The 25,933-nt window shown below is 46.8% G+C and overlaps 2 protein-coding genes across 2 annotated transcripts; both read left to right on the top strand.

Moving 5' to 3' along the window:
• The first annotated feature begins 11,869 nt into the window (after positions 1 to 11,869).
• LOC307232506 (C-C motif chemokine 19-like) lies at positions 11,870 to 13,728 on the top strand. The gene is made up of 4 exons (XM_080003538.1): positions 11,870 to 11,963; positions 12,687 to 12,801; positions 13,003 to 13,113; positions 13,468 to 13,728. The coding sequence occupies exons 1-3, from the start codon at positions 11,903 to 11,905 to the stop codon at positions 13,106 to 13,108; spliced, it is 282 nt and encodes a 93-aa protein (XP_079859664.1). The 5' UTR covers positions 11,870 to 11,902; the 3' UTR covers positions 13,109 to 13,113; positions 13,468 to 13,728.
• A 7,169-nt stretch (positions 13,729 to 20,897) lies between these two features.
• Positions 20,898 to 23,435, top strand: LOC307233267 (monocyte chemotactic protein 1B-like). Its single transcript, XM_080004546.1, has 3 exons — positions 20,898 to 20,986; positions 22,494 to 22,617; positions 23,153 to 23,435. Exons 1-3 carry the CDS (start codon positions 20,932 to 20,934, stop codon positions 23,346 to 23,348), a joined length of 375 nt encoding a protein of 124 aa, XP_079860672.1. The 5' UTR covers positions 20,898 to 20,931; the 3' UTR covers positions 23,349 to 23,435.
• Positions 23,436 to 25,933: the final 2,498 nt, after the last annotated feature.

Here is a 25,933-nt window from a genome sequence, read left to right as displayed (position 1 = left end):
CAATTTGGATACGTGACAAGTGTAAGATCCGATTGCGATAAACAAGGGAAAACAGCGAGCCGCTCTGTGAAGCTGGGGCACTTTGTGATATCATCCCATTCCACGACGCGGGGCCATTTGTGATATCATCATCCAAAATATGTGAAGCGCGACATGCACGAGGAGACCCCCGGGGGTCCACATAGTCGCGACTAAATCATGGACCGAAGAAACCTGGGCGCGACTGGTCCTCCTGAAGTCCTAATATGGTGATATTTTCACATTTGGTGCTTTTTTTTTTTTTTTTTTTTTGCAAAGTTGTCCTCACATTTTGTTGAACTGTGCCATTTTGAACGGGCATGCAGGACACAGGGCTGAATCACTGACGTTTTGTTAAACTGTGACATTAAAATGTCTTAGAAAGTCTTAAATTTAGAGGGGGCACGTACTAGTATTTATAATTCTGAACATGCACATTTACAACAATGCCAAACAGTATATGAAGCATACTTTATTATTCCTAACTTGTAAACAATTCTTGTATTTAACTTTTTATAATTTTTTTTTACTTTTTATCTTCACCGATTCTGATTCTGGTTCAAGTTGTCTCTTCTCTTATATCTTCTGCTTTGACTGTTTTCACTGGCGGGTGGCTGAAGACAGGCAGCCTGTTCTGGGGCAGGGTGTCTGCGACTGGCTTTGTTCGCCGCTCCACCCGTTCCTCCACAAAGGTCTCGTGCTGTTGTGCAGCCAAGGACTCCGCCTTCCTCGCTGCGTCGGAAACCGACGAATCCACGATGTCTCTGGCGTCAAGCGGCAGAAGATCCTGACCCCCTTCAAGAAACCGGTTCCCCATCTCTCCCATCCCCGCTGCGAGGGACCCAGCGCGCTTCACAAAGGTTTGTTCACCTTGCGGGGAGTTTACATTCACCAATTCGGCCGTCATCATTTACACTTTATACTGAACATTTGCACAGTCCTGCACAACTGTACAGCTTTATTAAAAAAAAAAACAGCCTTATTTTACATATGCTTATATATATTTCACTAATATTTTACTTATTGTTTTACATTTATGTTTCATGTATCATCCGAACACCAAGACAAATTCCTTGTTCCTTGTCCTTGTTCCTTACTTGGCAATTGATTCTGATTCTGATTCTGATTCTGATTCTGGCAATTCCTGGACCTGCCGCCATCCAGCGCCGCAGCTCCCCAGGATTCTCTCTCAGGCCAGCTGCTCCACCAGATCCTTTGCCGAGTGCGTTCTTCCGCTCGCCGCAGCGGTCAGTCGCCATGGTCAAGAACTTTCTCGCTTCGTTGCTCGTTTTATGCACAACAAACTCTTCTAGGATTGCTGGCTGTTTCTCAGAGAGGACCACCATGTCACCAACATGTACTGAGAGCGACCTGGAGCAGTGAGTGTGAACATCACAGGGTAGGAGCCGTGTGAGGGTTTCCACATTAAGCTGAAAGTTGCCCTCCCGGAGTGATCTGATTGACATGGTCGGTCTCTCTGTTTTCATCAGGACAAATACAGCCTCCCTACAAAGAGTGCATGAGTACCCTGTGAGGTAAGTGCTGGAGGTGAGTTAAGGTAAGTTTCATTTAGGAGGATTTAAATGTATGTTTAATACAACACAGACAATTCATCTATTATATAATTATAGAACCTAGAATCGTGATTGTGGCGCCGCCCCATGTGACCGCCTGTGCGAGTGCCTCGTGTCAATGACACACATTTTAGTATTTCTAGTGTTTTTGGAGCTTATTGTGCATGATCAGCGGGTGTCATGACATTTCACTGCATACTGTATGTGTACGACCGTATGTAAATGTATGTGACAAATAATCTATTGAATCCTGAATCTTGAATCTTTTTACGGGGCCATGGCTGAGGCAGCTGGCCGCAAATAAGCGTCTTGATTAGAACAAAAGTGCAACTATGGCAAAGATATAGTACATGATTACGAGTGATGGGGCAAAAAATGGAAAAATGCAGGAGAATGAGCTCTCGAGGTCACCAGAGGTCAGATACAAATTGCCTCTATGTCTGAAATAAAACCTTTGGGTATGTCAAGTATATGCTGAAACTTTCGTGCTTTAGTCATAAAATGCACAGTTAGTTTGCCCTTCTGCCCCACTATAAATATGTTGCGTGTGTGTGTGTGTGTGTGTGTGTGTGTGTGTGTGCGTGCGTGCGTGCGTGCGTGTGTGCGTGCGTGCGTGCGTGCGTGTCGGTCGCTGTTAATTTCTTACGGTGCTAAGTGCCTAAGGTGCTACTTTTTCCGAATCCGTATAGAAACAAGTCATGTAGGCTGGGGTTATTGCAGAAGGTTCATCTTGGGCAGGGCCGGCGCCTCCCGTAGGCGACACAGGCGGCCGCCTGGGGCACCATCCCGATCGGGGCACAGTTTGAGCCCCGATCTCCGCTCCGCTGCGCGTCCCCGTGCCCCGTTCCTCCAAATAAATGCCCCGTTCCTCCAAAGAAAACAAATAAAAACACTTTTTATTTAAGATGTATTTTTATTTTACTCTGTTTCCTTATTGAGCGAAACAAAATAACACCTGGTGCATGACAGGGAGACTTTCTGAGTCACTCTTTTACTCCCCCCCAACCTGTCCCGAGCACCCACTGGCAGAGACATAAATCGGCGCCTATGCATGGAATCGTCCACATCTGCTATATTTATATTTATATACCCTTATATCTTTAGATATTTTTGCTCTCAGTTCAGATTTGTGATCATATTTTCTGAATATTCCCAGTGGGGGTTGTCCAGTTGTGATGTCAGCTCCGAAACTCCAGGGAGCAGCAGATCTCTGTTCACCAGAAAAGCAGAATTACTACTGAGTCACCGAGGCAAAATGATTTGTCAGGAGCAATTTAGTGCACATCTCAGTGGTGCCCCAAGAGGATCGACTTCATAGGGGTGGCCAAATGGGGACAAGGGAGCGATTTTAACCCTAGCCCGTGTCCCGCCACTAAAAGGTTATAGCATAGCTGAATTTAAGGGTAGGAAATGTAATCGTAAGAACAACAAATGTCAAATGGATCATTACTTGGCCTATTTGATAACAAGGTAGAGGGTTTCTCTCCAGTCCAGTCGAGCCCATTAGTACATTTAAGACACAATAGTAATTTTAAATGTGAAAACGTCTAAGAAGTCAAATATACCATTTCATTATGTCGTGTACAACATGATAAGAGCACTTTTTTACCACGTGACAGAAGGGGGAAAAGGATGGGGTTAGGCTGATGGGGCAGCTTTTGGTGCGGTGTGACGGCCCCCCAGGCCCCCCCGGGTCCCCCCTCGGAGACGCCACTACCCTGGAGGTCAGATGAACGTCGAGCGTTGGCATCATAAACTGAATTATTGGGACGTTGTTTGGGGGTCTTAATAGAAATTGAATCCAGTGACAGACCAAATCAGTTTGCTTTTTTTTCCCCTCCCGTATTGATTTGAGAAAACTTTTGGATTCCCAGACTCTTATTGACAAAACATCACCCTTTCTTTGAATTTTCCTTTGCACAGGCGAAGGTTCAGCTCGATGGAACAAGCCTCATTCCATATTTTACAAGAGGCCAGTTGCTAGAGTTGGACCCAAATAGACACGGGAGCACGGGATAAATATGCACATGAGGTGATGCACTGGGGAACAGCTGGGTAGGAGGCAGCGCTGAGGACACCTGGTGGCCAGGTGAGGAACTGCAGGGGGAGAGAGCGAGAGAGAGAGAGAGAGAGAGAGAGCGAGAGAGAGAGAGAGAGAGAGAGAGCGAGCGCGAGTCTAGAGCTCAATTCCAATCCACAGGGTTCCTAGACCCTGCCTGGCACAGTGCGCTGCCAAGTAGACTGCAGCCAAGAACAACAACAAAAAACATTGGGAATACCCTGCGTTTTCATCTTGTGCAAACATAACGACACCAAACATACTGTATGTGTAATGTTCCCGCTGTTGATACTGCTGCATTACTTAGAAAAAAGTAAGAATGTCTAACACCATTGACAGATGAATTTGCTCGATTCCAACATTTTCCCTTCTTTTTGGACGTGGCCTCGTGACCTTACCGTGAGAGTGCAGTAAATGAGCATGACCTGCATAAACACACTGGAACAGGCGTGGCACTGCATGCCATCCCACATCGCAGTTATAGGCCAATCCCTTTGCGCTCCAGTATTTCATCACTGGTATCATTTATGTTTCTGTAATTGATTGATTTTCTGCTTGCCCAAGGCGCAAAAGTCTGGAGGGTGGAGCCACTTCATCCACTTTGTTAAGGCAAAGACAGATTGTGACATCAAAACCTCAATAGTTCCTCCAGACAATTTTGAACCCTTTGTTTGTGCCCGGCCAGCTATTCTGTTAGAAAGGCATGAAGCCACGTGGTCACTTTGTCATGATACTTAACCTGATAAATTGCTGTGTTTAGTAAAACAGTATGAGCTTTATTTTCTCCCTTTCCATGTATTATTATTATTATGACATTTTCCTTCTCTGTGTGCCTTTCAGGTTTTGCTGTCGCAGCTTCACTGTGCGCAACCTGTTTATCACCCGTCCATCCCTTATTTTTCATGTCGTATAATTAGTTAGTGTAATTCAGCTAACGCTGCCCCCGCCCCCCACCCCCCCACAACAGCTTCCATCTTTCCTCGGTTTCCGGGAAACCACATGACTTTGTGTAAACTGCTAAACTGCTGTTTACCTTGTTTTGGCTTCTTTCCCCACTCGGTGGAGAAGTGTCAGGTTATGCAATACATAACTGAACTCCACTACACGCACACGCCGCAGGCACATAAACAAGACCAGATTCAAAGCCAAAACTCAATAAAACCAAAAGAATTCAAATCAAGTCAAATAATAATATTATTTTAGTAGTATAGTAGTAATATTAGTATAATTAGTATAGTATTCTATTTTAGTATTTTATTAGTAATTAGTATTGTCTCAAGGCTAGGGGTCAACGGTTGGATGCAAAATTCCGGGTTATGGGATGAATGCCGTGAACGTTCTGGGTTCAGTTCTATCCTCTTTTCACGCCATCTGCAAGGTGCCGTGCACGTCTTCATCACCCGAGGTCGGAGTTCACTCAATTTGATGAAAGAAATTATAAGAGGACAACACCAATTGAGAAGTGTGACTGTAATGAGCTGAAGTTTATTCAGAAATTAAGCAAAATTATACGCAAAGTTGTCTGAAAGCCCTCGGCTCAGATCCTCCATTATTGGCTTTTTATGGAAAAAAAACCCAAAACGTTATCCATACTTTTAATAAAGCACTGTCTAAGCTTATCTTATCTTATTAGCGTAAGAGTCATTTTAATATCGTTGAAGCTAAACGGTGCAGTCCTTTAAGTTTTGTTTTTTCCAGAAGATGAGAGGAAACCAGGCCATTTCTTGTAAATCCTTGCAGCTACTCAGAATGAAAAAAAAAGAAAAAGAAAGAAGCAGAAGCCTTCCCCTGTTGTTCACCCGCTGGTGTATGCTGGTGTGCAGTTTTTCTTTTTTTTCTGCAGCTCGATGCCAACAAGACCACGCTTGTTTTTCCAATATCAAACCTGTGTCTTTGTGGGGCGACATGATGGCGTAACCCTATAAGTTATCAGTAATAAATATTTTATACCCACAGAAACAAATTTGATGTAAAACAAGCGTGGTCTGGACTGACTTTAACCTGCTTTATACTCTTTAACCTCCACGTGACTGAACCAGCTACACAGTGAAAAGCCACTTTCACTATGAAATTCCCCAATAACACTACCCCCACCCCTATGCAGCTGAGGGTGAGGCGACAGCAATGCGAGGCGACATTGAACTGGTCCGGGCACTTCAGGTGACAGACACACAAAAGGCTTGGGGAAATGGTGGTCTGATATTGTATAACATGTCACTTAATACATTAAAAAGCCAGATTAATTCATCTTATTTAATGTTGTATTTTAATCAGTTGAATATGTTGATGGATATGGCAGTGGAGGGTTTTTTTTTTTTGTAGTTGATGGTATTTTTGTTTAAATTTTTTGAACGAAAATGTCTCCTCCTTCAACAACAAAGGCAATTAATTTACCTATAGAGAAAAGGACAAAAAAACGGTCAAACAATAAAGTGTTTTTTATTTTTAAACCGGCACTAAAAAAAAAGGAAATAAGTGAAACACAACAAAAGAAAAATACGTGTCATATGTGTGCATTCAATGTGTAAATGAACAGTAGAAAATAAATCTATATAAATAAAAAGTATAATGATAAAAATAATGTCATTGTCAAATGTCAGTTTTCAAGTGTGAACTTCTAAGAACAAAAGAAAGAGTTTTTGGAGAACGGTGCCAAATCACATCGGACAGACACAGTCATATTACGAAATTTCAGCAGAAACGGACCTGATCCTGAACAGCCACGTCCAACTGCCGAGGGAGACTTCATGGAAAACATGAACCACACTCTGAAGAAAAACTGGAACAATTAAAACGATTTTTAACACCAATCAACCCGACTGACTCCCAATGATCAAAAAAAATAGGCTGAGGATATGAAAGTCGCCAGATTTTCCCTTTAAGCTGCATCCAACAGACACCCTAGTATGTACCAGGATGACATGCCACTAAACTGGGAAGCGTGTCCCACAAGGCACCGTGAGGGGGAGACGCCGCGTGGCCGCGGGGGGTGGTTGTGGCGCCATCCGCAGGTGGAGAGAGCCAGCACTGGTAACCGGGAAGGGGATGCAGCTGCAGGAGATTGAGGTGATTTGGAGAGTCTTTAAAAGCTGCTCATTCTCATTGTCGATAAAGAACCCCCCACAATCCCCGCCGGGCTCCGGGTCACTCCGGCGCCGGCCCCAATCCCCCGCCGCCGAAGGACCGGTGAAGGACCGGTGTGCTCAAGTATCCGTGCTGCCGGTGCGGCCTGCTGCTTCTACTGTAGTGTTGGGTCGTTTATGAGCGAGTCGACTCTTTTGAACGGCTCAAATCCTTTCCCCCCCCAATTTTTCAAGTTTTATGTCGTTGTTTGTTCAAGTTGCTGTCTCCTCTGCTCTTTTATTCCCAATCACACTGGAACCATGCCACGCCCCTTTTCCCACGCGTTCGTGATGTTGAACTCACCAGAAAAAACAACAACTGCATTTCGTCTGGCAATGGGAAGGGTGTCAATCTTTTTGGCTTTTTTTTATCTTTTTAGTGGGTTGATTTTGGTGTGAAAACGGTCAGAGATTAGAATAAAAAAATTACGGCGAGATTTATTAAATCTTTTTTACCTGTGCTGCCAGCATGCTGGGCATACAACACAGAGTATTTGTGCCATTGCATCTAGGACAGAGTTAGTCTGCAAGTGGAGTTTCAACTTCTCAACCTGCAATGCAACTCTTTATTAATTATGAAATCATCAAGAACTTCTGCAGTAACTCTGTCCTGTGGACGACCTGTAGAATGACAAAAGCACAATTTTTTGTCGAACAAAACCACCACCAATCCCCCTCTTTGGAGAACCATCTTACCATGTTTGGGTCTATAAACAGCTGATCACTACTCCAAGAGGGGGAGATTCACCACGGGTGAACATGTACATGGAAAACATAAACATTGGACATTGGAGTTAATCAGGTCCAGGAAAACTGGAACAGCAATTGGGCACGTGGCCTCTGCCTGTCATAGTTATGGCAGTAAATTAGGGAGGAAAGGAGAGGGATGCAACCAGGAGGGTTCTGGTCTGCGTTCGAAGCAGGTGCTGGTGGCGTGTGTGTGTGTGATGCGACCGCCTGTGTGTCCATCGGTGAGTGTACAGGACTTATCCCAATTGGTTCTGGTGTATACGATGAGTACTGCATTATGTCGTGGTGCCTCCAAGCAGCGGAAAGGGCCCCGAAGCCCCCACAGCGCTCCGCAGTCGGGTGAAGGAGTGAGCGAGAGCCGGGCCACAGCTCTTGAGAGAGATTTCCAGCTGGAGAGCCTCTCGAACCGCGGAGTGCCGAGCTCGGCCTGAAAGGCGCGTGACACCGACACCCACTGGGTGGAGCTCCCCATCGGTTCCGGTGGTTAATCAGGTCAAAGCCTTCCTCGCGTGGGCAAGTTGGGTGCTCGAGTCTGGGGATGGTAAGTTCAGGTTCGGTCCGAGCTTCCGCGTCAGCCACCTTGAGGCATGCGGCGGCACCGACTGCCTGGGCGGAGGCGCCGCAGAACATCTGCCGAATGTCGGCCATGATCACACAGCTGGCGCAGTCCTGAAGCAAACCAGGACCACCAGGTAGACATGGTGGACTGCAAAGCTTGGTGGACACCGGTGCTCCACCGCCATCTTTCAGCCTGGGCGCCGGCTCGGCGTGTCCACTGCCAAAGACCTTCTTCACGAAGTCCCGGAGCGGTCCCTCGTCTCCGGCCGCCTCGTTAGAGTCCGGCAGGAACTCCCCACCTGGGGGGCGGAACAAACTCGTGTTGGTTGATGCATTCAAACAGAAATAGTTTCAGTTGTACAAAACTGATTAGACCAGAGTTTAAAGGCGTTTACAAACCAAGACAGACGTTTATTAATGTAAGAAAAGGGTTTTGTTACAGATTTTGGTTTATTGTGAATTTATTTACCTTTGCACTGTACCTGTTGAGTTCGATATACAGCTTATTTACCTTTGATTTGACCTATTGGGAAAGAGAGAGGTGTGCAAAACAAATTGCACACACAAACACACACACACACACACACACACACACACACACACACACACCATCTATCTCTTCATTTCTCTCCCTACATACAGTACTTTTCCAACTCATGTCTTCATTCCGGGTTCTCCCTCTTTTCTGGGCCTCCCACAAACTGTTCCCATCAGCAGAGATAGGCATCTGAAAGATGGAGAATAACTTTGATGGATTCCTTGATGCTATCGCTTCTTCCCAACCGGAGCGGGGAACTCTGCGTTTGGCCAGGGTGTGATTTTCAGGAGCATTCCTCTGAGAAGGATATATTTAGCCTCAAACCGCAGGCCCGGGGGCCACATCCGGGCCCCGTGAGACAATTTTAATGTGGCCCGCTACGTGGTGATAACATATTCACGAATCTGCTCCACAATTTGTTTATTTTTTCAAATCACAAGGCTTATAAGATCCACAGAAATGTACTTAATGTCTTCAAAATATAAAACAGAACTAAACAGATCATAAGAGAGATATTTCTAACGGGATTTCGAGGCAATCCGCTAACGTGTGGGAGAACAAAAACGCAAACCAAAAAAAGATAAAAACAGGCCGGTTGTCCCTTTATGTTCAAAGCGGCCCCCCTGGGAGAAGACAACCTGGCCAGTGGCCCCCAAGGTCATTTGAGTTGGAGACCCCTGTACTAGGCTCAGGAAGTGGTCGATAGCGATCCGCCTCCTGCCGTGACCAAACAGAAGAGGTCAACCCCCCCGAGTACGATTGTCTTGTCACACACACTGTCCTGGACGTCCTTCCGCTCCGGCGGCACCGGGACAATTAGGCGCAGCCGCAGTTTCCTCCCGCACGCCGTCCCCCTCAGCAACACTTTTTGCTCTGCTTATTCATTTGGACCTTTTTGACCCCCGTCACCCAGCGTCGCCGGACACCAGTCGGTCAAAAAATCAAAACGTGCGTCCGATTTCGAAATCCATTGTTGCGCCGCCGCCGTAGCCGAGCGTTCGTTCCACACGCAAACGTGCGTGCGTCCCAAACGTTTGAGTGCAGTCTGGGATCCTCAGCCAAGGTTTTTCTTCAGTGTGATTCACGTTTACATTGGAGGCCGTCCAGGATCGGGGCCGGTTTCCGCTGAAATTCTTAATCCCTTTCAACGTGTGTGGCTGACGCGATCTGGCAGCGTTCACCAACAGCATGTTTCTTTATTTATTTCTGACAGCTTCACGCTGGAAGACGATCCCCACACTCACAACATTTCACGCCCCCCCCATGCGGGAAAAAAAAGTCGGGAACTTCTGATTTCGATTTTGGATTCTAAATGGGATATGAAGTGATGGAATGATACACGGATAGCATAGCGCCCGGAATTTCAACCCACGTCGCGTCGCGCAGGAAAAGGGGCCAAAATGAGCGGTTCGGCCCGGGTGTCCTGTTCACGTCAGGGCCCATCGGAGACCCGGGTTTTTCCTTTCACGCGGATGACAAATGCCGGATTTTAGCGGGCGTCACCGGGTTTTTGGTGCAGTGGGAGAGGGGTGTCTGTTTTGAGGGTCATGTTCAGACTGTTGACAAGTCTTGCTTCTTCCAGCTAAAGGAAATTTCCAAAATCCGATGGTTCTCGTCTCAAAACTGATTTTCGCACAAAGTTATTCCCGACTGTAATGCACCACACGCCGGAATCAGGAGCTCCCTCCACCGGCTCCAACTGCCTCCCGAATTCTGAAATTTGCACCGACAAATACGAACACATCCTGTGCTGGCCGACCTACACTGGCCGCCGGTTTTATTCCGCCTTGATTTTAAAATCTTATCGATCACTTTTAAAGCTTTGAATGACCTCGCTCCAATGAAAATAGAGGATCCATTGACTCCCCGCGCGCCTGGGCGTTCCCTGCGGTCGGTGGCATTCTTCCATCCCGGCTTGTGTCCCGAGGTGACCGGGCCTTTGCTGTCGGAGCCCCCCAGTTTTAAATCCCTTCTTAAAAACTTTCTCATATGGGAAAGGGTTTGCGAATCCTGAAAATATAAGTTCCCGCGTTCCATCATTACTTCATCCCCTGACCCCTGTGTGGTTTTCATGTGTTTGGTTTTCAGCTGCTCTTCCTTTGTTTGTTTTGTTTCTACCCGCGCTGTTGCTACCTGAAAAGCTTGATATAAATAAAGTTTATTATTACATCGTGTGATACCTCGTGCTACTCTGCCGCTAGCCACGGAGAAAAATGTGAGTCTTGTGTACATACATACGTATGTACAGTGTGGTGGACCAAGGGGGCGTGGCCAAGGGGGCGTGGCCAAGCCGCCGCTGCAGACAGGCGGTGCAGTCTCCCATCCCGGGGCCACTCAGCTGCTGCTTATCCCCAAAACAGGAAGGTATAACTGAGTCTCTTGGACAAAGGTGGCTCGTTGGCCAAAACAAACTCCGGGCTCGCAGGCCCATATATACTGTAAATATATATCTTTCGGGGATATGAGGGTATCTCCAGCTGTCCGTGCTGGATCGTGTCCCTCAGGCTGGTTTGCCTGCACGCCCATCCTACCGCAGGGACACGCACACACACACACACAGTTATACCTTCCCGTTTTGGGGATCAGGCGAATCAGGCTGATCCCCAGCAGCTGAGTGGCCGCGGGATGGGAGACTGCACCGCCTGTCTGCAGCGGCGGCTTGGCCACGCCCCCTTGGTCCACCACATACAGTATCTCTGAGACCAGACAGATCAATGACTCAATGATCAATGATCAATTTCCATAGGGAAATAGTCTTTTGAGCTATAAAATATATTTTAACCTTTTACAGGAATTTTATCTCTCCAACAGCTGGTATTTAGAGATCTTTCTATGTATTTCATTTTTAAATATCCACCAATAACCTCATGAATAAAATCATAATCTTTTCTGAGTGTATCGTGTGTGTGTGTGTGTGTGTGTGTGTGTGTGTGTGTGTGTGTGCACATGCCCGTTTCCTGCTGTTGCAACACACAGCATGGGTTCAGTTCCTGTGGGGGGTAGAAGACTGAGTGAGAGTGAAAGTTACATTCACAATTCCAGTTTTTTTGGGAAAGAATCCAAACCCGCAAAGTGGAGGCGGCAGGGGCGAGGCTGACAAAAGATGAACAGATAATCAGGAAATGGACGGCGTAGGTGGGGGTTTTCTACGGGAGTAGACAACATGGAAAGACAACAAAGAAGTGATCACTTCTGCCAGTATAAATACACCTACCTGGAGGAGCAGGATCCTCACACACCATCACACTCCACCGCACAAACCCCCAGAACCAGAGGCGACGACATGGCATCCAGAGGGACCGTCCTGCTGCTGGTGGCTGTTATCTGCATCGGCTTCGCTGCAGGTGAGCCACACACACACACATACACACACACACACACACACACACACACACACACACACACAGTTCTCTCTCTATCTCACTCACTCACTCACTCACACACACTTAAATGCACACACACACACACACACACACACACACACACACACACACACACAAGCTACCACTACACGCATTCAAACACACATGATTACATGCACACACACACACACGTATATATAGTGTATACTCATGCGCGCACAAACAAGTTTTCTCTTTCATACACACATACTAATTCACGCATAAACACACACGCATAAACACGCACCCACTTGAATGCGCACGCACACAACCCCTCTCTCTTTCTCTCACACACACACACACACACACAAACAAATGCCTGTGCATAGTAGTAGTAGTTCAGTGCAGGAGCATTTCAACAGTTAAGTGCGATGGTGTTCTCATATTGAAGAGCCACTCAAAATAATGTTTGAGGCTAATTTCTAAATTGCAAATACGACTCCCCTTATCTGTTGCCGGATCATGAAATCGCTCCAGGCACCGCGTCTCGCACCGAGGGTTTCCAGTGAAGTCAGAGAACAGGATCTCGGGGCCAAAGTATTTTGGCGAGTTCAGCGGCCCCCGGGCCAGAAGACGTTAGGGTTTCCTGTAAACGGGCCTGTATGCATCTTCCCGTCCTGTTTTTTTTAACTCGTCTCCTGCTTCCCTCTCCTCGCCCCCCTGCAGGAGACATGCCCGCCAACTGCTGTCTGGACGTCGCTGACAAGCCCCTGCACCACAGAGTAGTCAAGTCCTACACGCTGCAGGAGCCAGATGGCCGGTGCAACATTAGAGCTGCTGTGTAGGTGGAAATCCCAAATTCATCCTCCACTGTTTTCCATTCAGGCGTTTTAAGGAATCCTATAAATAGATACCTTAATACACTTTGTCCAATTGATGCATTTCATTCCACTTCAATGAAACTGCTTGTATCGTTGTCCGCGTAGTTGTAGAAATGTGGTCGTTTGGTTAATTGATTCATCGTCGTCCTCTCCCTGTCTAGGTTGACCGGCATAGGCGGCAAGACGATGTGTGTCCCTCATCCAGACGTCAGTAAATGGGTGAAGGACGTCATCGCCCGTGTGGATGGAAGAAAAGTGAAGCAGTGAAACAGGTACGGAAGAGTCGTTTTAATTCACATCGGGGCGGTTTCGGGCGGGGACACAGATTAGGCCGAATTTTGGACTAGATCACACGTTTAATTCACGTTTGACCCACTGAAACAGCCTTTCTCAGTCACAGTTAAAAAAAAATAAAAATGCCTCAGTTTTGCCCTGATCGTTTCAAAAGAAATAGGATTTCCGGGTGTGGCCTCCCGGTTGACCGGGTCATTCTAAATCGAGAAGCGGGAATCAAAGCGACCGCGGGCTCAAAGTCCTCGGACCCGAACGCCACGGCTCTTAGTGTTTTCTGCCGTTTTGTTTTCTAACCTTTCCTTGCTTATGTTTTTTTTTCTCCGCCCTCACAGCCGACCCCTTGTCCTCCCCTCCCAACACTGCCAGGAAGTGGAGCAAAGAAAAAGCTGGTTCTGGGCATCTCCATGTTGTCATGTCACTTCCTGTGACGTTGGAACGTGTGATGTAACACGTTTAAAGCTATGACAGTACTATGAGCTACTTTTGACGAAAAGTCTTCAAATAGGTTTTTGTTTTATTGTGACCTGTGATATTTCAGTGTATTTGAGCCATCTGATCAAAAATGGAGCTTTGTTTTTATTTTTATGACTCCTTTCATGTTTATGTATATATATATATATATATATATATATATATATATATATATATGTGTGTGTATATTACTGTTCAACATATATTTTCAATAAAGGCATGTTTTTCCAAAAAAAACAGACATCAGGATTTTTATCACAACTACAAATCTAAATGCAATCGAAATGCTAAAAGGTCTCTAAAAATCCAAAAGTATTCCCTCCATCCATCTTTCTTTCATAATAGCAAGTGATGATACCACGTGTATCATCCTTTGTTCCTCCTCTTTGAGACATTATGTTGTAAGGGAGAAACATCAGGTTATGTGAAAATAAAAACATGCAACGTGCGAAATTGTTGATTCTGAAGCCAGTCGTGTAACCTAATATGTAATAATATGTAAAATGTAATAATAGTGTGACATAGCCCATAATATGCGGCAATTTAATCGACAACACAAATGAACGCACTCCTAGAGTCAAGATTCAAGAGGTTATTTGTCACATACATATACATACGGTCATATATATATGCTGTGAAATGTTAAGACACCCGGTGATCATGCACAATAAGCTCTATAAACTCTAAAAATACTAAAAATACTAAAATGTGCGTGATCGACACGAGGCGCTCGCGCAGGCAACCATAAGGGGTGGCGCACAATCGCGATTCTAGGTTCTATAATTATATAATAGAATTAATTGTCTGTGTTGTATTAAATATACATTTAAATCCTCCTAAATGAAACTTACCTTAACTTACCTTCAGTACTTTGCGAGTCTTGCAAAGCAGACACAAGCAGACACGTTGAAACACACCAGTTTATTGTAGAGAGTGGCTGGGTGTAACAAGCCGGGAGAAGGTGGACACATGTCATGACAGAGGCTCTCCCTGTGTGTGTGGGGATGGCTGATTTATCTGTTGCTCGTTGATTGCTCTGACGAGCAACAGGCGTACAGCCACCTCTGCGGTGGACGATAGTGGCGCCGCCCCATGCGCCGGCGCTCCGGTCGACTTTGCACATTTTAGTAATTCTTTCTGTTTTTTTATCATAATGTCCGCCAAAAAAGCATCAGCAGTTATCTCTTACGGACGCGATGCACCCGTGGATATAAAAACTTCCCTAAAAGAACAACTTTGGGACTTTTTATCCGTGGAACTAGAGTGGCCGATTGAAATTTTACGCGGCAACACGCTGTTCGACGAGCGGGCCCACGGAGAAAGCAGCGTGGTAAACGAGGCGGCATTTGGGTCAGAATGAGGACGCAACCCTTACCGTCCACCTCTGCCCAGTATCCTTCTTGCCAACGTTCAGTCCCTGGAGAACAAGATGGATGAACTTCGAGGATTAAATTCCAACAGGACACGAGAAACTGTTGCGGCCTCTGACCGCGCGAGAATTGGTGGTGACGAGGGAAGTGAAGTGGTGGACGGACCAATCAGAGGCTGCGCTTCAGGACGCTCTGACTGACATCACCTGGGACATGTTCCAATCAAGTTCAAGTGACCTCAGCGAGTTTTCGGACGTAGCGGTGTGCTTCATGGCTACGTTAGCGAACAGCATCATTCCCACAGTGAAAGTTCGGATATTTCCAAATCAGAAGCCGTGGGTTGATGAATCCATCCTTGGTGCTCTGAATGCTCGCACAGCCACTTACAACGACAGTCTTGTATCCGGTAATATGGACAATTACAAAGCGGCGTCATACAATCTGCGGAGGGCGGTAAACGAAGCTAAACTGATGTACACAGAGACTGTGGAGCCACAGATGGAGCAACAGGACACCAGACGCTTGTGGCAGGGGCTGCGGACTATAACAAACTACAAGAGCAGCTCCTCCCCAGCCACGAGTGTCGACGCCTCCCTAGCCAATGAACTGAACTCCTTTTATGCACGGTTTGGCAAGTCTGGCACCAGCAACGCTAGCTCGCCGGCTAATTGGAGCTACGCCGCTGGGGATGAGCGCGCACTCTCAGTGTCTGAGCATGACGTCAGGAGGGCTCTGATGCGGGTGAACACCAGGAAAGCTGCGGGCCCAGATGGCATATCTGGGCGAGAAGACCTATGCTAACCAGCTAACCCCGGTGTTAACTAGGATATTCAACATCTCCCTGGCTGAATCAGTGGTCCCGTCCTGCTTCAAGAGGTCCACCGTCGTTCCTGTCCCGAAGATCGCCTCTCCTGCCTGCCTGAATGACTGCTGTCCGGTGGCCATCACCTCGGTGGTCATGAAGTGTTTTGAGATGCTGATTAAGGATTAAATCTGGGCCTCCCTCCCCCGCACCTTGTACCCGTCGCAGTTCGTGTACCAGCAGAACAGATCAACGGATGACGCGGTTTCCCAGGTACTGCACACCACGCTCACGCACCTGGATGGCTGAAAGGGGGCCTATGTGAGATTACTGTTCATCGACTTTAGTTCAGCTTTCAATACCATAGATCCCACCAGACTGGCTGTCAAGCTGAAGGAGCTCGGACAGAATAATGTGCTGTGTGCCTGGATCCTGGACTTCCTCTCAGCCCGGCCCCAGGTGGTAAGGGTGGGGAAGCACATGTCCAGCTCCCTCACCCTGAACACAGGATCCCCCCCAGGATTGCGTTCTCAGCCCCCTACTGTACTCCCTGTACACACATGACTGTGTGGCCAGGTCCAGCTCCAACACCTTCATCAAGTTTGCTGACGACACCGTTGTCGTGGGCCTGATCACCGACGGCGATGAGAAGGCCTACCGCGAGGAGGTGACTGACCTGTCACTCTGGTACCAGGACAACAGCCTCCACCTGAACGTCTGCAAAACTAAGGAGCTGATTGTGGACTTAAGGTGTGGATTACAACTGAGGACGCTTGCGCCCATTAATGGGACTTCTGTTGACAGGGTGAGCAGCTTCAAGTACCTGGGAGTCCACATCACAGAGGACTTAACATGGACTGTTCACACAGACACTCTGGTGAGAAAGGCGAGGCAGCGTCTTTACCACCTCAGGCAGCTGAGGAAATTCTGGATCTCGTGAGGATCCTCAAGTCCTTCTCCTGTGGAGCGGTGGAGAGCATCCTGACGGGCAACATCACTGCCTGGTTTGGGAACTGAACGGCTCAGGACAGGCGGGCCATGCAGAGGGTGGTGCGTTCAGCTGAACTTACCACTGGAACTACCCTCCCCTCCCTGCAGTACTTATACACCAGGAGGTGTAGTAGCAGAGCCGACAGGATCATGAAGGATCCTCAAGACCCCAACAATGGACTGTTCCAGCTGCTGCGGTCAGGCAAGCGCCTCCGCAGTCACACAGCGAGAACAGAGAGACCGAGACAGAGTTTCTTCCCGCAAGCCACAAGAACTGTCAATGCTGACCTCACCAGGGGTCCTCACTGAGCCACACACATAGGCTCCACTACCTTACTGTACTGTATGTAGCATACTGTACCGCATACTGTATCACTGTTCAGGGTTGTTCGGTGATACCATATTGCTGCTCTGTGCTGCTGTATACTGTGCTGTATATCTCACAAACACCACCTCACTTTATTCACATGCCACTTTAATGCACATATCTGTATATACATAAATAGCCTATCCCGTATGCATACAGTAAGTCTATCCCATATACATAAGCCTATTCCCTTTATCTATTTTGTACCCCAACCCTGCATTACCTTTGAGTTCTTATTATATTTAATTTTATTTTATTCGATATATTTTATTTTATTCTATAGTATTCGACTTAGTGCACGTTTAAGGAATCAGTTAGTTGGTCAAGTAGAAATTCTTAGGTAGCTACTGTGTTCAGTCTAGAACACCGTTACATTGACATTTCACTGTGATGAATAAACCTTTTGAATCATGAATCTTGATCCCGGGCCAATTTACCTAGAACCAAGGCAGGTGTGGCCGCTTGCACCACACCGCCCCCACAGCACAGTAACTCTTCAGAAGTTGACATCATCTTTACATCATTTTCAGGAATTTGAGTTCTACTTGACCTTCCTAACACCCCAGCCCCTAACTAGGACAGACTTTTTCTCCATCGCCCATCGGTGTCCACCACTACCTCGCATCCCACAACCAGTTTCTATCTCCCAAATGAACCTGTGTCCCGTTTGAGACGCGCCTTTAAGACAAAGGTTTTCAAAAACGAAAAACGCAAAAAACAAACAAAAAAAACCCAAAAAACTGACGATGACAACTGAAACGTTATCACGGCGATGCGGCTGTTATTTCAACGTGAAAAGGGTTCCACCCCTCCCGGTGAAACGTAATCCTCGTGATTAACACCCGGCAAAACAAGCGACAAAGCAAAGTCTGTTTTTTTTTTTTTTCCACCACTATATCGCTGCTTAGGTTTCCGTAAGCTTTTAGGGATGTAAAAATACATGTAAAAAAAATATGTGTATAACATCTGATACCTGCAGGACCACTGCATCCTGCCTCTATATTCAACCACTGACCTCCTGACCTCTACTGATTAAAAGCCCCACAAGGACTTCTCCATGTTTAATATACCTTGTTGTTGTTTCATTTTCCCGTGGTTCTGCATAACCAACGAGGCTCCACCGCTCACTTCCGCACGTTTCGTTTTTGTACTTTCGTTGTCACACTTTCGAGGGGGACTCCATTTCTGGAAACACCGAGTCAACAATACTTTAAACTCAAAAGCAGTAAATCTCCAGGGGACAGGACAGAGGTCAGCGAGCGAGTGCAGCAGCCAACCGAACCGAAAGGTCCCTGGGAACCTCGCGGAGTTTCCCACAATGCATCAGAGCGACTGGGAGAGGTCGCCGCACCAGCCCCGGGGTCGGAGCAGCGTCATTAAACCCGGTGTTCGCGCCTCCTGCCGTCAAACCTAAAGCCTTGGTGCCCGAACGTCCGTTTATCTCGGCAGCGTGTCGCGCTCTGGAAAGAAAAAAAAGGCTGAAAAATCTGGAAAATAAACAGTCGGCGCTTTTTTTTTTCTCTTTCGTGATAAATGTGCTGCCCTCGGACAGTGTGTATACGATTATTAATATGCCTTAAAAATATCAAATATTAAATATTAAATAAATAAAAACAGCAAAACCTTGGGAATTCTTGATTCTTGAAATCAGCCATCAGTTCAGATAAGGAAACTGAGGATTGTGGGCTGTTTCCAAAGGAGACCCAGTAACTTTTTTTCACATTTTAATAAATCTCAGCGTGTGAATTTATCTCACTAAATCGAGGTCGATAATTTGGCTTGAATCACACTTTTCCTTACATTCTTTTTTTTTTCGTAGAGCAAATGAGCAAATAATAGGTTGTTCACCTTTCACCCTCCAGGCCCGCGTCACCAGTCCCAACACTTGGCTTTGAAGAGTTTGGATAGATTTTTTGCCGCTGGCAAGCACACTCCATAACTCCTGCCAAATCGGTTGCTACTCTTCCAAGGACAGGCCTTCTTTTGTTTTCCCGCCCTTGTGTAAAGCCAGGGGAAATTCCCAAAGGGAATAATCTGAAACAGACCAGGCAAATGGCCAAGGGTGGTTTACAAGAAAGTGAAACCCAATCTTTAAATCGTACTGTACGCTGTTTGGGTTAGATTGCTTCATGTTCCGACAGCGATTGTGATGCTCTCTGACAGCCTGCGGCTTGTGTGGAACCTGTGAAGTATATGTGAAATACTAAATAATTATTGATGATGATTTTACACTCAAGGAGGCGATGACGGCCATTTCAAAACAGTCGGTGTTCTCAAAATTGATAGAGAAACCAAACCCATTCACAGAATAAGTTGCGGCTTCCCAAGAAAATAAACCAACTGGGCAAATAAAATCAATAGTTCATATTTGGGCTGATCTGTTATCGATCTACAAATAAGGACATACCGTATATGACGGTTAACTAAGATAAGGGTTTGTCATCGTGTTAGAGTAGTTCTTGTTAAATCCGGTAGAAGCAAAACAATAGTCTGTATCAGATAAAGATCAGGTCTGAAGGACGGTTACGACACTACAAGGTGAGCATTACAAACATTCCTCCTCCCCCTGCCCCTCATGGGGGTTTTATACCTTCTTATTGCCCGGTTACCATGGCTTTAGTGTCAGACTTAATTATTCTTAAAAAAATAATAATAACCTGTGTGTTATAGAGTATGGAATATATGTTATAGGCCTCAAAAACACCCATAATTACATTCCAGGTTGGAAAGGCAGCCAATATCACTCACGATCGCCCCCAGGGTCGGCGGCGGACCCCGCCACCAACAAGCGGAGGCGGCGTATGGAGGGGCGCCGGCCGAACGCAAATACCTTCAATGGGTGTTTCATAAAAAGAGGGAGCTAAATAAAGCACCAAAAATTCGATCTGTTCCGCTGCACGGGATCTGATACAACTATTCAGACCTTGTGGAGGGGGCTGAACCCGATGACCGTCTCACACCTCTTCCCTCTACCTGAATTTGAAACGCAGCGTGGCCGTGCCCTGAACGCGCGACCATGGCCCGCCCGAAGGCCCCTGTGGAGCCCCGCCCGGAAAAAGAATTCAGATAGAAATGAAATAATAAAAAAATCTAAAAGAACAAACAAATAATAGGTGAACGGAATTGGCGTTTGCTTTGTGCGGGGGGGGTTTGTGTTAAGAGGTTGAAAAAAACCCATTTAAATTCTCCTTGAGTTTCAACTAAGAATGAAACCCAGGAGAGTTTAAACGCGTGATGGAGACAGTTTTTGGGACACACAGCGCGACGTAGTTCGGGTGAAACTGATTTTGTTGGATTCCTGTTGTGTGAAGGCATGTTTGGCCCGGCGAGTTTTATGTTTACAGAGCAATTGGGGACTTTCCTCAGTCACCTCTCTGCTGTATCGGGACTTGTTTTTTGTGTGTGTGTGTGTGTGTGTGTGTGTGTGTGTGTGTGTGTGTGTGTGTGTGTGTGTGCGTGTGTGCCCGCGTGTGTGTGTGTGTGTGTGTGTGTGTTATCGGTTATGACCCTGAGGGGCGGGGGCTCTGGCACCGTGCACAGGAGGCGCCTCTGGCCCCCACGGATGGAGAGGAGGGGCCTCAGGGGACTGAGAGCAGGAGATAAAAGCCGGGACGGGCCACAGCAGTTTGACAGCGACACCGACGACGGCGCCGTCTGCTCCATTCAGCATCCTCCTCCTCCTCCTCCTCCTCCTCTTCCTCCCCATCGTCATCATCGCCGTCGTCATCATCGAGAAGAAGAAGAAGAAGAAGAAGAAGTAGATCAGAGCCGAGCATCTCCGCCTGCGCCTCCAGCCATGACGTCCTCACTCCTCATGCGGCTCCTCTTCCTCGCCTGCTGCTCTGTCATGGGTGAGTCCGCGACCGGAGCCTCTCTGAACAGGAAAAAAACTCCCCTCGGACGCGAGTGCGAAAGGGCGGCGGTGGAAATAAAAACGTACAATGGCAAACGCTCGTAAAAATTTCGACATATTTCAGAGAGCTGCCGCCGGGGGTGTCAGCGGGTCGCGTGCATAGTTGCGCCGTCGCGTCCTTCCTGCCGTTAATGCTGACAAAAAAATGCTGGCGCGTGGTTTTCCCGTTTTTTTCACGCGACCCGCGGCGTTACGGCGGATGCGCGCCCGTCGCAACACCCCGCCCGTCACCCTTCGGGAACTGCCCGAGAGTCAGTGTTGACCCCGCGGCCTCAGCAGACGGGCGCGACGCCACAGATCAGTGAAGCCGTCGGGAATCAATCGAGGACTGTTTAGGGAGCTTTTGGGGGGGGGACTCTGATTAAAATGAACAGATGAGGGGAAGCCGCCCGTGCCTGGAGTGGACGGAGGATGTTTTAGATAAATGAATTTTCTGCTCTACTTTTAGATTTTATTGTGGTTCCATCGAGTCCTGTTCCACTCTGATTTATCAGAATGAACAAACGTGAAACCGAGGGGGGAGAATGAATGAGGAACGGGAGAGAGCCATACTGTCCTGTTTGTCGGGTGTATTCTCCACACACACACACGTGCGCGCACACACACACACACACACGCACACACACACTCACACACACGCAGACACACACACACACACATACACACACACACACGCATTCACACACACACACACACACATTCACACACACACACACACACACCAGCACCTGGATCCTTGTGATGCCATGTTAAATATTGACAACACCGGTCAATGAATGAATGTCAACAAGGTTTTTTTTTTTTTCTGTCGCCACTTGGAGCAGTTTTTAGGGAGTTTGAAGCCAGGCAGGCAAAGGGAAAGTCAAAGGGGTTGAAATGATCGCACCCGTGTTACGTTCCCCGAGCGCTCGTTTGCAGCCAAACGAAATACACCCCGAGGCGCCCAGCCCTGGTGCCCTACGTCCCTGGTTGAAGAATCGCCGGCACCCAGTTTAACCCCGGGCTACAGACGGGGTTCAATCTGAATCAGGACTAAACGAGTTCTACTTCAATTCATCCAGAATTTTAAAAGACGCCTCTCTGAGCCGTTGCTTCATTTAAGATGAATTAGTTCCGGAATAGGAAGTCCCAGACGAAGGTGATGAAGGACAAGTCGGCTCCTTCCGTCTGGTCCTGGAGCTGGTCCCGGTCCAGGTCCACCTGCTCCACCTGGAGGCCTCACATCCATTAATCCCAAATTTTAATTTTTAAGCCTTCACTTAGACCCGGATTAGCTCTGATCTTCCTTCCCGAAATCAGATTTTTTTTTTAAACCAAGGCGAGGGCAAGTCCAAGACTATTTCACCCCGTGACGGAGAAAGGGCGTCTCAGTGAGTCCAGATTGAAAGAGTCATCTCGTCTAAAACTAGGCCTAATCTCTCTAATCCTCTCTCTCCCTGTCACAGTGGCAGTTGCCCAGTTGCCCGTGAACTGTTGCCTGACCGTTAGAAACCGTCCGGTGCGCGGCGGAGGGATCAAGGACTACAGACGCCAGATCATGGGAGAAGGATGTTTCATTTCAGCTGTCGTGTAAATAACACTTTCTTATCTATAACACCCTGTGTCATGTGTGTCAGTCACGTATTTAGGCTTATATTGAATTGTTTATCTTTAGCTTTATTGTGTCACTTTTTTTTCATTTTTATTTTTTTATCTTTAGCGTCGTCTTTCTGTTGCGTTGTCAGGTTTACTTTATTAGCTTTTGTATGTTTGTTGTTTTTATATTTCTTTTTTTGGAGAGTTTATTTACCATGGTAAATGTTTATATCTTCTAGTTAGTGTATTGGTTCATTGTATATTAATTTGAATGCATTAGAACTTAATATACAATGAACCTGTGTATGTGTTACTTATCACTGGATTTATTGATTTTATTGCTTTATTATTATTTCCAATATTTTGACGCGAGATGCTGACACTGCAATTTTCCTCTGGGAGATGAATCTCTCTGTCTGTCTGTCTGCCTGCCTGTCTGTCTGTCTGTCTGTCTGTCTGTCTGTCTGTCTGTCTGCCTGTCTGCCTGTCCACCTTGTGGTCTTGGCTGATGATGTGGATCTTCCTGCAGTTTGACGACCAGGGGAGGCCGACACCTCTGTGTCCCTGACAACACAGACTGGGTCCGGGACCTGATCACGCTCCTGGACCGCAGGAAGGAGGGCTGCAGGAAGGAGGGCGGCAGGAAGGGCGGCTGCAGGAAGAAGAACATCAAGTTACCAACACCTGGACCCCTCCCGTCCTCCCGTCTTCCCGTCCCAGTTTAGGGGTCTTTTACGTGAATTTCAAGCCACTGTAAGGTCGCAAAGTGTGTGTAATAAAACACATGCACCCCAGGAAGAAACACTGTGAATATTGGAACATAGGAAACAAGGTGGGCAGCTAATTTTCCTCGACCCAGCCGATGAACATGTTTGATTTATTGTACGAGCCCAGACACTGTGAAACACTGTCTCAAAATTCCCATGAAATTTGGATGAAAAACCTATGATCCCGATGTCAGTAGCTCAAATAACTGCAATCAGGCGGTTATGTAATAAGTAAAAGTAAAAACAGCCCAAATTAAATAATGACTGTATAAAATATTACTGAACAAAAAAACCCTAAAAAACTAAAAACCCGGTACAGTTTTCAGCTTCTAAAAGTCTCAATTTCCCCACAAATTTGACTCTGAACTCTCAACAGACAGAACAACCCAAGCCTGGCGATGTTTTGGCCGCAGCTAATGAGGTGTGAAACCACAATTGCCGCCGTGTTTTTTTTTTCCCAGGTGGTGTCATGATAAACCACCGTCTGCACCGCTGTAGTTCCCTCTCATAAATACAAGTTTGAAAAGAAAATGGTGTTGTGTTTTAACCGAGGTTGTAACCATGGATAGGAGATTCATTTGTGGTCATGGAACAACGTGAGTGTGTGTGTGTGTGTGTGTGTGTGTGTGTGTGTGTGTCTTTATAATGTGACTGTGACTGAGCATCTTTCAGCATTACTGATTCCACATTCAACTGTTTTATTTAATGCTTTGGCCTCTTTCCAAATAAAGTTATTCAAACACTTATATCTTTGCCTGTGTGTGTGTCTGTGTGTGTATGTGTGTGTGTGTGTGTGTGTGTCTGTGTGTATGTGTGTGTGTGTCTGTGTGTGTGTCTGCTTGTGTCCGTGTCTATGTGTGTCTGTGTGTGTGTGTTTGTGTGTGTGTGTGTGTGTGTGTGTGTGTTTATGTATGTATGTCTGTGTGTGTGTGTCTGTGTGTGTGTGTGTGTGCATGTGTATGTGAGGTAGTGTGTGTATGAGAATGTGTGTCTGTGTGTGTGTGTGTGTGTGTATGTGTGTGTCCGTGTTTGTCCCTGTCTGTGGGTGTGTGTCCGTGTCTGTGTGTGTGTATATGTTTGTGTGTGCCTGTGTCTGTGTGTATGTGTCTGTCTGTGTGTCTGTGTCTGTGTGTGTGTGTGTCTTTATAATGTGACTGTGACTGAGCATCTTTCAGCATTACTGATTCCACATTCAACTGTTTTGTTTAATGCTTTGGCCTCTTTCCAAATAAAGTTATTCAAACACTTTATTACAAATCTTTGCCTGTGTGTGTGTGTGTGTGTGTGTGTGTGTGTGTGTGTGTGTGTGTGTGTCTTTATAATGTGACTGTGACTGAGCATCTTTCAGCATTACTGATTCCACATTCAACTGTTTTGTTTAATGCTTTGGCCTCTTTCCAAATAAAGTTATTCAAACACTTTATTACAAATCTTTGCCTGTGTGTGTGTGTGTGTGTGTGTGTGTGTGTGTGTCTGTGTGTGTGCCTGTGTCTGTGTGTGTCTGTCTGTGTATGTCTGTGTATGTCTGTGCGTATGTGTGTGTCTGTGTGTGTATGTGTGTGTATGTGTGTGTCTGTGTGTTTTTCTGTGTGTGTATTGTCTGTCTGTGTGTGTGTCTGTGTCTCGCTGTGTGTGTTAATGTGAATGTGTATGTGAGTGAGTGTGTGTATGTGTGTGTGTGTGTGTGTCTGTGTCTGCTTGTGTCTGTGTGTACCGTGCATCCAGAAAGTATTCACACCACTTGACTTTCCCCACATTGTCATGTTACAGCCTTATTCCAAAATGGATTCAATTCATTTTCCCCCCTCATCAATCTACACACAATATCCCATAATGACAAAGCGAAAAACTTTTTATTTATTTTTTTTATAAATTTTCCCAAATGTATTAAAAATAAAAAAACTGAAATCTCGCATGTACATATGTATTCACAGCCTTTACTCAGTACTTTGTTGAAGCACCCGTGGCAGCGATGACAGCCGCCAGTCAGTCAGCTCGGCACACCTGGATTTGAGGCATTTCTCCCATCCTTCTCTGCAGACCCTTCTCAAGCTCCGTCGGGTTAGATGGGGAGCGTCGCTGCACAGCTATTTTCCCGGTCTTTCCAGAGATGTTCGGTGGGGTTCAAGCGCGGGCTCGGGCTGGGCCACTGGAGGACACTCACAGCCACTCCTTCGTCGTCTTGGCTGTGTGCGGAACCTTCGCCCCGGCCCGAGGGCCTGAGCGCTCTGCAGCGGGTTTTCACCAAGGATCTCTCCGCACTCTGCTCCGTTCATCTTTCCCTCGATTCCTGACTAGTCTCCCGGTTCCTGCCGCTGGGAGGCGTCCACGCAGCGTGATGCGGCCGCCGCCGCCGCTGCGCTTCACCACGGGGGGCGGTGAAGAGAGGTGCCCGGTTTCCTCCGGGCGTGACGCTTGACATTCAGGCCAAAGAGCTCAATCTTGGTTTCATCAGACCAGAGAATCTTGTTTCTCATGGTCCGAGGGTCCTTTAGGTGCCTTCTGGCAAACTCCAAGCGGGCTGTCATGTGCCTTTTACTGAG

The sequence above is a fragment of the Zeus faber genome (assembly GCF_960531495.2).
Source record: "Zeus faber genome assembly, chromosome: 7".
Taxonomy (NCBI): domain Eukaryota; kingdom Metazoa; phylum Chordata; class Actinopteri; order Zeiformes; family Zeidae; genus Zeus; species Zeus faber.
Note: the sequence above shows the minus strand (reverse complement) of the source record. Positions and strands in the feature narration are given on the sequence as shown.